Below are 13,505 nucleotides of genomic sequence, written 5' to 3'. Positions count from 1 at the left end.
CCTACAGATGGCAATCTGTAGCCGGGCTCTGGCAGGTGTATTTTATTCGGCAGATGCACCCTAATCGCATTATAGCGGATTAGCTGGATTTCTTCCTTTAAATGTACACTGCGGGCTCCAGCTCGCGAGCCAGCCGTTTCTTATCGCCCCCTTCTAATCTGCCAGAGCCTTTTGCCTCTTCCTTTCAGCAGCTATTTCTGTAACGGGTCGGACGGGGAAGAGCGCCGCAATGAACCGTAAGCGGGGAATCCTGCCCGCCTCCTCCTGCTGGGTGAGATCCTCCGGGAAAGACCCAGAACGCAGCGCGGAGGCGGAGGAGGAGGAGGAGGAGGAAGAAGAGGAGGAGGAAGAAGAAGAGGAGGAAGAAGAGGAGGAGGAGGAAGAAGAGGAGGAGGAGGAAGAAGAGGACGAAGAGGAGGAGGAGAGCGAGGGCAGCCGCAGAGCCGTGGCAGCAGCCGGGGCTGCGCTCCGAGCAGGCGATGGGGGCAGGAGGATGACGAGCGGCGGCGCATCCCGCACCCACCGGCGGGCCCCGGGGCCGGCCGCAGCGGGGAGGCCGCCGGGCTGAGGCGGCGAGCAGGGCGCTAGCCCCCCTCGCCATCCGCCCCGATGGATAAAGCCGGCTCCCTGCACAGCGCCGTGCCCGCCCCGCCGCCCCGGCTCTACCTGCCGCGCAACTTCAGCTGCAGCGCCTGCCTCTATGGCAGCCTGGCCGAGCAGTGCAAGGGCGGCTGCAGCCCCGACGGCGATCCTCCTCCTCCTCCTCCTCCTCCTCCGCCGCCGCCGCCCGTGGTGAGGGAAGCGGCGGCCGAGAAGCCCCCGGCGGCGCCCCGGGGCCGGGAGCCGTCGGTGCCCGCCGTGCCGCCCAGCCCCACGCAGCGCCGCCGGGCCAAGTCGCTGCCCACGCCCGGCGACCGCAGCCTGCGGCCGGCGCTGCAGCAGAGCCCGGCGCGCCGCAAGACGGTTCGCTTCGCCGACTCGCTCGGCCTGGAGCTCACCTCCGTGCGCCACTTCTGCCAGGCCGACCTGCCGCGGGTGCCGCCGCCTCCGCGCCCCGCCGACCTCCTCAAGACCAGGAAGCCTCCGGCGCTGGGCGAGCTGGAGCCGGTGCTCTTCGGGCCGCCGCCGCCGCTCCTGGAGCCGCTCTTCCCCCCGCAGCCCGGCGCCAGCCCCGGCTTCGCGGAGCGGGTTCGGCAGCACAAGGTGAGGCTGGAGTGGGTGCGGGCGGAGCCGGCGGGGCTGCGCGGCGCCGTGCGCGTCCTCAACCTGGCCTACGAGAAGGCCGTGTCGGTGCGCTACACGCTCAACCGCTGGGCCAGCTGCGCCGAGGTGCCCGCCGCCTACCAGCCCTCCGGCCCCCCCGGCGGCAGCACCGACCGCTTCGCCTTCCACCTGCCCCTCGGCGCCGCCGTCGCCGCCGACGCCACGCTGGAGTTCGCCGTCCGCTACCGCGTGGCCGGCGCCGAGTACTGGGACAACAACGGCGGCGCCAACTACCGCCTGCGGGGCCGGCCGCCGTCCCCGGCCGCCGTCTGCCCGCCGCAGGACCCCGACAGCACCGCCTGGATCCACTTCATCTGAGGGGGACCCGGCACCCTCCGGCCTCGCCTCGCGGGGCGGCGGCTGCAGCCTGTTTCACCTCACGGGACGGCCCCAGCGGCCTCCGGCTGCAGCTCGCCTCACGGGACGGCCATGGCACCCTCCGGCCTCGCCTCGCCTCACAGAGCCGCCCCAGCACCCTCCAGCCTCGCCTCGCCTCACCTCACCCTTCCCGCCGTCCCAACCGCAGCCCCACCCAGCCCACCTTTCCAGAAGCTTCTTCGTAAGCCGCCAGAAGATATTTTTTTGAATTCCGTTTACAGATAAATTATTTATCTTTTCTATCTTGTTAACGCCGCGTAGGGATAAGCGTTCAGGCTCCAGTCAGGACGAAGGCTGGGTGCGAGGTGTTAAGCCCCACGGCAGCAGGGTGGCCGGCACACCGCGGTGTTTTCCGCCTCGAGCTCGTGACCAAAGCTGCTGCACGGTGAGGGTCTGGAATGAGGGGAGGGAGGCTGTCAATATTTGCAGGACTTATCAGTGAAAATCAGGATCCACTGGTGCAAACAGGTCTTCCCGGGTGCTGTGCCCACAGCACTGGGTTCTGGAAACACAGGCAGCACTGCCCTGGGCACCCATCCTCTTTCCGCAGCCCACCTCGCCGAGCCTGGCTCCGTTGAGGTGCTGGGTCCCTTCCCAGAGCCCCACAGACCCCAGCGTCCACGCAGACGCGGTCACTCGTGTTAATTGCAGGGGACAGATGGTGGTGTTGAACCCCAAAACAGATACCCCCAGGTATGGCTGTATTTCTCATGCTGTAAAAATGGCTGATGGGTTTGTAGCAAAGATTATAAAAGTTTTAAAATTTTGAACCCTGTTTCATATATTCAAGCATATTTAGAAAAATGCTAAGAAAAATAGTGTCACGTATTAATGGTAATACAGCCTACTAACAGGTTTTATAAAGCAAGCAGTTTTGTTTTAAAATCCACGTGATACATTGTAAAGATCTGTCATGCTTGTTTCAGTAGGATTGTTCCCAGAAAGCTGCTCGTGGTCAGGTTGGCAGGATAGTCCTGAAGTTGCACCAAAGAATTAGAGGTGGCAGGAATTGAATCCATAAATTTGGTTTGCATCCCAAGCAACATTTCCAGTTTTATTTCTGTTAACAGTCTAATTGAAGTTGTTATGCTAAGGTATAAGGGCAGGAGCTTGCCTTTTGCAAAACAAAACATTCCAGATTTTTAGAATAATTCCAGAAAGTGGCAGATTTCACAAGGCTAGCTATATGTACTCAGTCAGATTGAGGAAAAGTAATATTTTTGCATAGAAGTAGAGATGTACCAATAAAAAACATTGAAATTGCAGAGTATGTTGACTTCTGCCCTCAAAGATCTATTTTGGATGTTACTAGCAGAGAACAGCATTTTCCTTTTTAAACTTGCTTTTTCAGGAGTTTGGCTGAATACAGGTTGTGCTGGTGCCAAATCTGGGTGCTGGCTTTCCGGGATTTAGGCACGTTTGTGTTTGCAGGTGAGGGACGTCTACAAAGATGACTTCTGAGAGTGGCAGAACAAATGCTGGTGTCATCTTCCTATTATGAAGGGCTGTAGGATCAGGCGTTCAACATTTTGGACCTTTTGTAGATTGTTTAGGAATGAAGTGTAATTCTAACTGTATTCTTTGTGCTCCTCGTGAGGGTTAAATATCCCAAACAGCTTGATTAATGCCAGGTTCTCATGGAACCTTTCAACTTCAGTGGGAATTGAGGGCACTTTTGTCTCCTGAGGGTCTGATTGAGTCAGAATAATTAAACCTGTGAATTCTGGAAAAAATGGTCTGGCAAGTTGATGGGAAAAGAGCATTTCATTTAATTTCTCTATACCGCTTTTTCTGGTTTAATAGAAATCATATCAACTGTAGCCTTCCTGTAGTACTGGTAGCTTGGTTTTAGTTCCCCAACAAGTTTTCTGATCAATGTGATCTTCATAGAAATAGAATATAAAAGAAATATGCTGTCAGCACCTACTGAGTATTTCACATTTTAGAATATTAAGGCCTTGATCTTGTATTGAAGTAACCCTATGTATCACTAGCATGCATCTATAAAGATAGAATTGCAGAACTTGGGTCTTAAACTGTTCATGATTAGTGCATATTAAGTAGTATGTTTGATAAAGAAAGCCCAAGTGTCTTCTAGTTAAACCTAGTTTGTTGTGAGAGCCTTAATACTGGAGAGAAGGAAGCGAACTTGTCTCCATTTGAAAGCACTTTGAAATATGGTGGAAATGCAGCCAAACATCTTATTTATGTGTTAGAGCTTTCCAAAACATTTTTTTGCTTGGCCTTTCTTACCCATATACTAAAGCAGCAACAGTTTTTCTGAAGCATCTTAATGATGTCATATGAGGGAAAAAAAGTAGTTTCTGTGCGCTTTAGGTTAACCAATGCTATAATTTGTTCATGAACGTTTAACCCCTTTGTCCACTATACATCTGAATATTAAACCTTCTGAGGATGTAGCACACCAGAAGAATGTTTTGGAAAGCTGACTCCTGAGCTTTCGAGCAATTAAGCCGATGTTTAGTTCAACACTCAGTTTCGTGGGTAACTTTATGGGCTTGAGCTTGATCACGGATTATCAGTGATACACCTTCAACTCCAGTAGAAGACCTAGTCTTCTGGAAGCACTTAAAAACACCTCCATTTAAAGCCTCGAAAGGTGAGGTTGGCCTGGCCAGCTTTGAGTGGAGGATGCTACTGATGACATCTTTGGAAGAAGTGTGAGGTGTTCTAACAGAAACCTATCAGTGATATATGCTGAAGCTGCACTGCTTTGGTTACACAGTTTCACTTCTATCACATTAATTTCTGCTCAAGATTTCCAAAAACATGTCTAGGTGCACTGACTGCGAGTACTTTTTCCACTGGCAGCATCCATGTATGGTTTCCAGTCCTTTAGTTTTCAGCCTGATGCTATTTAGGTGGGGTTTGCTAGAAGCATTGTGATAAATGGACGTGAAATAAAATAAAAATCCCAAATAGAACTTACAATCTACATAAATGATAACTTTGAGGGGAAAAGCCTGTGCTGAACAGGGTACTTCTCACGTTGGCAGGGCATCAGTCATTTTAACGGAAAGAGGAGCAAGACAACTTTTTTTTTTTTAAACACATTTCTAAAGAACATAGTTCCACAAAGTTAACTTTAGAAGGCAAAGTAAAATATTTGAGTTATGTTTCAGGATAGAAATTCTTCAAGCCAATCATTTTTTCTGGAAAAAATGACAGCTCAGTTGTTTTTATTTGCATGGATAAAGCCCATGCCACCTTCCTTTCCAAGTGATGCTAGAGGGTGTAGGCAAGGCAATAATCCTTAGGTAGCGTACTTCACTTTTAAGTGAATTATTGATAATCACATTCATTATGTCTTTGGAGGTGTAAAAACCTGTCTGTCATTTATTGTGCAAAGTCGTAGCTTTATGAAACGTGCCATCTTATTTTATGTGCAATAGTGATACTTCCTACAGTAAGTCAAATCGTACTGTGTGTCTGATACACATTCACGTTTGCTGTTGCACATTTAAACTGATAGAGTTTTTGCATGTGGTTCCATGCCTCTTATGGCAATATTTGTGAAATCTACCCTAATCAACAGAAGCCCTTGCAGGGATCAAAACAATTAAGTGACTGTAAACTGAATTTCAGCTAGCTAACCGCATTACTATTCATTAGCGTAAAAAATAATTGAAACGTTATACTCATTTTCAGTAAATGTACATTACTTCAGGCTAATTATATTCTCCTTTTACCATTTGCAAATAACTTTTTGTTGTGCGTGTGTGTGCCTCAGTATCGTATTAAATAGCAGAGCAAGTGCACACGGTTTGTTATTGCAGTGTATGTGAGGGGAAGGTGCATCACTTGAACAAACAGCTGTCTGTTCATGCATATGCGTGATCTCTACAGATACGTGAAATGTTTTTCAGTAGCGCCAACAGGCAAACATCTGCTAATTCTGTATTTTAAACATAAAGTAACCGACAGAAATACTCAGAATCTGCTTTTTAACATATTATTAACTATATATTGAAATCTTTATGTGCCTTTCAACATTTCCTAGGAAGAAATCTAATTTGTTCCTTCACGCTCCCACCAAAAGTCCAGCTATGGCGTTCTCATTAAAATGAAATTTATACTAAAAATCTAATAATCAGTTCTAATTCCTGACACTCTTTTCAGCTGTGCCAGAAATCCTGCACCTGTAGCAGCCAGAAGAATTTGATCATATTTTCCCATACTACAGTGAAAGAAGTTACTGTCAGAACCGCGTCTTCCTGGTACACCTCTGAAATTATTTAGCTAGGTAAAAAAACTGTGACTATAGTTAATATAACAAAATATATTTATTGTATATATTCACCACTTACACAGATATTCTAAATATATATTCTACCTGAAACCAGAAATTCTAGTTTTTTATTAAATTTATTTGTGTAGACATGATGGTCTTTACAGCTTTTACTGTTATTTACCTGATGCTGCATAATGCATATAGCTAAAACTTATAGTTGGACTGGATCTCTCGGCACAGTTTGTATCATGGGATTAAAGTGTTCACTATAGAGAATATCTAAAGAAAATGACATCTACCTTCCAATTATATACTGCATGGCCTTTTGGCAAGTCATCTGTAATTCTGTTTCCTGTATGCATTTCATGTGTACGTGTTCTGAATATATGGAAGGATTACCTACTGAAATTAAAAACTTTGTGAGCACCAAAATTAACATTTTAAGAGCATATATACTTTAATATAGGAAGTAAATGTAGTCAATTTTGCTGTAAAGTAAAAAAAAAATATAGCCTTATGTAGAGCGGATCAGGATTTTTTAATGAAAGATGGTGACATTTTTCAAAATGGAGCACGTTCAGGGAAACGTTTGTGTTTCAATAGGAAGGATTTCTGAGCTTTAGCTTATATGAGAGAATTGTCCTAAAATAGTTAGGTGGTAAGAGTACTTCTTTAATCAGTGTAAGGACTTGAATGTAGGTCTTCCACAATCAAAGGGAATTAATATTGGTTGTTCCTGAGGTTCGACTCTTTCTTTATCCACCTTTTGAATATTGCTTTTAAGTTATTTTACAGAGAGGTTTTTTAACCCAGGAGTTTCCTATCTTGCATGGATATTCTCTTCATTCAGCTATTCTGAGTTTTGTTTGAGCTTTCTGTTTTTGAGAAAGGTCTGATTGTATTGTTACGCAACATTAGACAATTATTTTACATTTTACATTTCATTTTTAGGGGGAGGTAGGCAAACAGCTTTCCTTTCAGTTTGTTTCTTTTTTTTTAAAATTAAACAATAGCATGCAGAATAAAACTGTGCTTGAAATAACATATGCACTAGTAATTCCAAAGAATATAGCCAAGAAAAATGTCAAATGTCAGATGTGCTTTTTAAAAACTTAGGTCCGTTGATTTAGTAAGGCAGGAAAAAAGTCCTAGTCTCCAGTGCAAGTGTATTTATACCAGGGATTTCCTTCTATGCAATATTATGGTGCACCTGGTTTTTTAGCGATTGACTTGATTGCTATGGTTGCTGTATCGTTGTGTTGTGTGTAGGATATTCTGTTAAAGTGTCATTAAGGAAACTATGTCTTAAATGGTGTTGTATTTTTAGGCTCTTTTTTTGTGCAATCTGACTTCACTAAATCATAAGCATACTCCGAGTAACAGTAGCAAGACAATATTTCATACAATTATGCAAGTCTCGTGCGTCGTACTTTTCTCTAGTCACCTTCCAGGAGAAAACACTGTGTTAGTGTTGTGAGTTTTAAAATTTTGTATTCCTGTATCTTAGAAATAAACCAAATTGTATTATACTTTTAAACTCAGAAAGCTAATATATATATATGTTTTTAAAGTTGATTAGGACTGGAATCCACGTTGCAGTGCAGGAAAGCTAACAAAAAAATGTGTGACAAAAAAATTAAGGTTCTTGAAGAGGTTTAAACAAACCTAACTCCTCCCGCACAGTGGTAAATTGTTTCTCTTGGTAATGGAGATGCTGTCTGTTCAAGAGCAGGCTCCTTACGTGCAAGCTTTTATTGTTGTTTCTTCGATTTACCTTGACTTTGATGGAAAAAAAAAAATTTGTTTCTTAACTGTAAACTTTACGAGTAAGTTACTATTGGTTGCAGTTTCTTCTGCAATGTTTGTATTTCACTAAGTAATGTTTGTTTCTAATATTTGTAACAATACTGTGATATCACCAAAAGTTCAAAATCAACTTTTTCTAGTAATGCCTTGTAACTTACCTAGCCTTACAGTATTTCAGATTGTTTTCCACCAAAACTGCATCTAGTCACTGGTTGTCACAATTATAAAAAAAATATATATTTATAAACCTGTAGCTTCTTGCTGTCATTAAAGATTAATGATACAAATTGCAAGCATATATAAACATCTTTTTTTTTAACCAACAAACAACTATGTTCTGATTCATCCGTAGGGCACGTAGGAATGCTTTGGGTGATGTGCCTGCACATCCAAAGACAAATATTCAGCTTTCAGGGAGGTTTTCAAGCCTGCATGTCTTCAAGCAGTCTCTGTTGAGAATATTCTCTCTGGAAGCTGTTGTATGCTGAGTTGGGTTGGAAGTCTGGTCTCCTGAAGTGCAATCAGCTCTCAGGAAGATAAGATGGGATTATCAGTTGGCATAAGTATAGGTAGCTATCTTTACAGTCTTGTATCTCGGCGCAGTTTCAAAGATAGCCAGTGTAGCAGTCTGTAGTTCAGACAGGGATGCCTGTACTTCAGTTGCCTGTGGCTTTAATCCTTCCCAGTTTTGCATTGCTATGGTCACCAGCAACAATTGGACCAGTCTGTGCAATTTGGCATTCAGCTGCCAAAAGCCTGTGCTAGGTAGTAAGTGGTGCAGAAACAGCAGTATTTCAGGTGGTGAGAGAGTGGCTCTCATAGAGGGAAGGTGTGAGATACATGAATACAATTGTGATATTTTTTTTTTTTAATAACGGTTTAGATTTTCCACTGCTGAAGGACCGCTTGGTCTAGGAGGAAGGTTTCTAAGCCCCACATATGCTGAGCACTAGCTGTAATAGAGCTGTTTCTTTAATGGGCACATACTTTTTCCTTCAGTGGTGATGCAGAATTGAGACTATCCAGGTATTAGCTAAATGAATCTCAAGGACTCATCCAAATTTGCTTTTTCTGACCTCAGAATGACTGCCTGTTCTTCCTTGCAGCTCTCCATGTGTACAGGTATAGGTAGAAAGGACGAAGGGGCTGGCTATGCTAGCTCTAAAGGCTGCCCCTTTTCAAGACTGTTAGATTCTCTATCAGAAATACTACCTTAGGTCACATAGGCACAGGGATGTGCATGTTACCTCTTTAGACATAGGGGAAAGTCTTCTTTGTTGGCTAACGTGTTTACCAGGCAAACTGATTGAGGAAATGCCTCTCAGACTAACAGAAAGCTGACAAAAATGTTTCGGTTGTAGCTGAGCTGACTTTACTTACCAGCTGTGGCACAACTGGGGGAGGTCAGAACAGGCAGGAGCTGCAAACAATACTTAATTCTCTGTCATTTTCTCTTGATCCAGACCCCTGCAATGAAGAAGGGAGGGGGTGATGGCTGAAGAACAGAAGTACTCATGCAGACTCATCCTCCTATCTCGTGGATTGACTTTCATGGTCAGAGAAAGGTAGAAGTACTGCACCTCCACTAAAATACATCTCTGAGCAAAACACATTCAATAGCATAAATAATTAAACAGTATAAACAAATGACAAATAAAACAGCCTAATAGCAGAGGATGTACGACACTTGTACTGCATTAAAATAGATCAGGTCTGATGTGTCTGAATTATGCCTTGTCAGGAAGAGAGGGGTATCAATATTGTAAGGGTAACTATCCAATACAGATACCACAGATTAAATTCCTCTGCCAAGGGCTGTCTCTCTAGGACTGTGTCTCATACAGTCAGGGGAAAGCAAAGAATTACACTGAGGATGCTCCTAGGCTGCTCTCACAGTTTGGCTCATGCCAACTAGAGCATATCTTGCTAGTAATTTACGCTGATTGGCACTGCCTGCTCAATATTCTTTCCATGTTGCCTTACATCCATAAGGTCAAATTCCCCTGGAATGGCTTTCCCGAAGGTGTTCAGTTTTCCATCAGCCCAGTTTCTTTTCACCACATAAAACAATGTCTCTTCTCCGTAGAAGGGGCATGTATTATGTATTATGTAGGTGAAGTTTGCATTCTCTCTAAGACTGATACAGCTTCATTAATGTTAAAAGCAGTTTTGCCTGTGGCATTGATGGAAGAACGTTTTTCTTTGCCAAAGCTACCAGTCAGACTCTGCTAGGTTATTTGAAAGGCTCCCAATGACTTAGTGGATGGCATCATACTTAGAACTCTGTAAAATTTTAAACTGCACATATAGCCTTCTCCCTGGCCAAATGCCTCATCTTGACAGCCTGACAAGATGCTGCAGGAACGAGGAACTGTGGGAGAAGAAAGGTGGTAAGATGAGGGATACAATATAATGGGGTTCAAGTGAATTCTTGTTACATACAGTTCTGTGAGGAGTGGTTTATGAAGATTTTCGATATTCTTAGTATTTTTTCCGATCATGAAATTGACCTAGGGAATTAAATGGCACTAAAGCTGAGTCACTGCTGTGTCTCTCAGACAAGCAGCTGAGCTAGAAAAACAGGCTGACCTCACTTCCATGTCCTTACCTTTCCACTGTACCATCTCTAACATTTTGAGTGCCACCGTGTGGTGAAATTGTACAATTATTTCTTTTTTAACTTGAAATGATTTAAATCTGTACCTCATCCTTTGACAGCCTGGAACATTCTGCCCACTAGTGAACTTGTGTTATTAGTGAATTAGGCACTATTCTTAGTTTTTCCTTCTCCAAAATAAGTCGTGCATGTGGTGAAACTTCCGTTGTCTCTTGCTGTGTGATGTCTCCCAGCACCACAACAGAAAAACCTCACACTCTCTGTTGAAGAACTGTCATTTTGGATTGATTTATTGGTGCAGCTCTGTTTATTCATATGACCAGTGTGACAAGAAGATGATAGATGTTATGTCATTTAAATGTCCACTTGGCATATTAAAATTCTGTGATGGGAGCCATTACTGCAGAACACAAATTCCCAATCTGCCGGTACAAAGAAAAAGCAAAGAGGTACCTGATCCACAGGACGTCAACTCTCTGGAGACACCAGTTCAGGGGAGAATTAGAAACAGATCTGCCACACTCCTAATCTAATCATCAGAGCTGGTTAGGTAATTGTCTTACTGTTGATTTAATGACAGTGAAGTTGACATTGTCCTTATTTTATGTTCACCACAGTCTGCTGACGAATTAGAATAATATTTTCATACAAACAAATTTCCAATATTTACTATGCTAGATATGATACTAACCTGTTTGATGCAACATCTTTATTACTAAAATTAGCTGATGGCTCACTAGCTGTGTACAATGGTAGTTTGATACATCTGTGTAATGTTGCCTGAACTCATGATGTACAACCTACACAGCCATAGCAGTAGTGGGATGGCACCACTTCAAAACACCAAGTGTTATGATTAATGTGGTTTTGTTCTTTTAGCTTGATACCATTGATTCACTTTTCCCCTCTGATCAGAATAACAATTACATGATTTTCATTTACATTCATGATAGGTCATGATTCATTGGGAAAGGCAGCAATTTGCAGTTTCAGAAAGGCGAAATTTTAGGTAAGCAATCTTTTTAGGACTACTTTTGATAAAAATCTTCAAAACTAAATATGGATTGAATAAAAGTTTGTATTATTCAGTTAGATAATCTGAAGATAAAGAGGTTGGTGTCTGTGAAACAGAAATGAAGCATTGGTAAGGGAAAGTTGTTAATATTATTAACCTCTATGTTATACAGAGACAAGATTATTGATTGGGGAAGAAGTATGGAAATTATGATTTCCACTAAAAGTAATCTGTCTACTGAGTCTATAATGTTTAGTTTCCAGTAGTTATTAGCGTTAAGTCCTCAAGCTCAGGATCAAGATTTAAGAGGTCACAGATAAAGTGGTTATTTTGTAAAAAAAAAAAAAAAAAGTCATCCCTTTATTCATTTTCTATAGGAACGCACTGGTAATCATGTTTATTTTTTCCCCAGTTTATACAGCATTTAGAATTGTGTCATAGTTCACAACTAAAACACATTCACTCTTTCATTTTATTTTGATGAAAGGCATTCATTACAGGTTGACGTTGGCAAACTTGCATTTATGGCGTTGCAGTCTGGCTCCAACCCAGGCACGCTGGTCTGGCTGAAAGTTCCTCCTGATGATGAATGTAGTGAGGTTGTAGGATTATTTGAAAACTGGGAGCACTGCTTGGGTAGTATGCGTCAAACAAGAGACAACACATCACTTTGGCACTATAATTCAGGTAGTTGAATGGATTATAGAAAGATACAAAATAATTTGCTTCAGTGGATATCCCTTAGCCTAAATAGCTGCAGAATACCTAAACACCTAAACACTGAGTATTAAACCACACAGGAAAATGCCTAGGTATCATTGCTCATCTTTTTAGAAGAGCTGGGAGAAGAAACGTTACCAAATTGGAAGTTTCATGCATTCCTACCTGTTTGCCTGTGCTCTAATTTGAAATAAGCTTTCCCTCCAGAAACCATACAGGGAGGCTGCAGCCCTAACCTGACATCAGGGAGTCTAACACAGGCAAGGGTCAAGCTCTTAGCCCTATGGCCCTGACTGTGTGACTGCCCTGAATACTGCATGATACTGTGAATAAGGGATAAGTTTTTAAATCTTTTTACATCTTAAAAAAAAGCCCTACAACTTTATGCACTAGGAATTTTGACAAAGAGATTTTTGTGTAACTTACTGTGTGTTTCAGTTGTTTAGAAGGGCTGTGCTTTTGAAAGTAACTTCCAAAGGAATAGGAATTCTACCTTTGTCACCTTATATGGATGAAACATCTACCTGCTTCCTGTTAGATTGACTGAGAGGTACTTGGTTTTCTCTCCCATTTTGTGCTTAGCTTCTAATAACCATTTTTAAATTGTAGGAAAAAGCTGTAGTCCAAACCTCTGCTGTACTATTATATTTTCCTAAAATACAGGTCCGTATAACTCAAACTTACCTTTAGATGTCACATCACTTTGAGTGCACATTTGTGTATTCATTGAATATTAAGTCTAATGGAATCAGCTGATTTAATTTACTGGTTTGCAAAAGGAAAGTTTGAGTCTCATTCCTTTTATGTCCTCATTACAGCAGCATGCCTACTTGATCCTCACGACGCACATTACTACAGTGTATGTCAAACTATTACTATTACTATCACACATTTTCAAAAAGTATTTATTCTTGTGAAATCACCACAATTGCTAGGCACAAGATGTAGAATTCCTTAATTGCTTGTGACATATGTAGTGTTTACTTAGTCCAGACAAAAAAAAACAAAACAATCCACTCAAGAACCTTGATAAATGGTCAGTGCATGAGTTCTGCATTGTAAGAAAGCACAGTGAAACAGAAAACAAGGACTATACCTTTGGAAAGGCAGAACTAGTTGATTACAGAATTTATTAATCCTTCATGTTTTCCTTCTTTATTTCACTACTCAAAGAAGTAAACAAAAATCATGCAAAGAGGTAGTTGATATAGCTTTTCTTTTGGTATCATCTCTGCAGCTATAATTAGTACAAAATACTAGGAGGTTAGAGAGGCACTTTTGTTGGTTTTTTTACATCCTGAAGTTACATAAATCAGACAATCTAGAATAAAAATCCCTTGCAGGTATGCATATGTTAAACATTTTATCACTGCAATTATTTATGGTCTGCATATGTGAACATCAGTGATATTTTTCAGGCTGCCAAAACTGGATATTCTCTACTTCATTAATTG

At 42.5% G+C, this 13,505-nt stretch overlaps 1 protein-coding gene across 7 annotated transcripts; it reads left to right on the top strand.

Moving 5' to 3' along the window:
* Nucleotides 1-325: 325 nt before the first annotated feature.
* On the top strand, nt 326-13,495 carry LOC106033162 (protein phosphatase 1 regulatory subunit 3E-like). 7 transcript variants are annotated; one of them, XR_010834673.1, is made up of 4 exons: nt 326-1,822; nt 9,163-9,264; nt 11,270-11,325; nt 11,819-13,495. XR_010834673.1 is itself a non-coding variant. In XM_048075073.2 (1 exon), the coding sequence occupies exon 1, from the start codon at nt 610-612 to the stop codon at nt 1,579-1,581; it is 972 nt and encodes a 323-aa protein (XP_047931030.1). In that variant the 5' UTR covers nt 326-609; the 3' UTR covers nt 1,582-7,986. The 7 variants fall into 7 exon arrangements, 1 of the variants encoding a protein (XP_047931030.1); XR_010834671.1 differs by having other exon boundaries at nt 326-2,026; XR_010834669.1 differs by having other exon boundaries at nt 326-5,905.
* The last annotated feature ends 10 nt before the right edge of the window (nt 13,496-13,505 follow it).

This window comes from Anser cygnoides, chromosome 12, assembly GCF_040182565.1.
Source record: "Anser cygnoides isolate HZ-2024a breed goose chromosome 12, Taihu_goose_T2T_genome, whole genome shotgun sequence".
Lineage (NCBI taxonomy): Eukaryota > Metazoa > Chordata > Aves > Anseriformes > Anatidae > Anser > Anser cygnoides.
This window is presented reverse-complemented; position numbering and strand designations above follow the sequence as displayed.

Bases quoted from the DNA above. Each gene is read 5' to 3' on its own strand.
- LOC106033162 (XM_048075073.2), top strand. From the start codon at position 610: ATGGATAAAGCCGGCTCCCTGCACAGCGCCGTGCCCGCCCCGCCGCCC.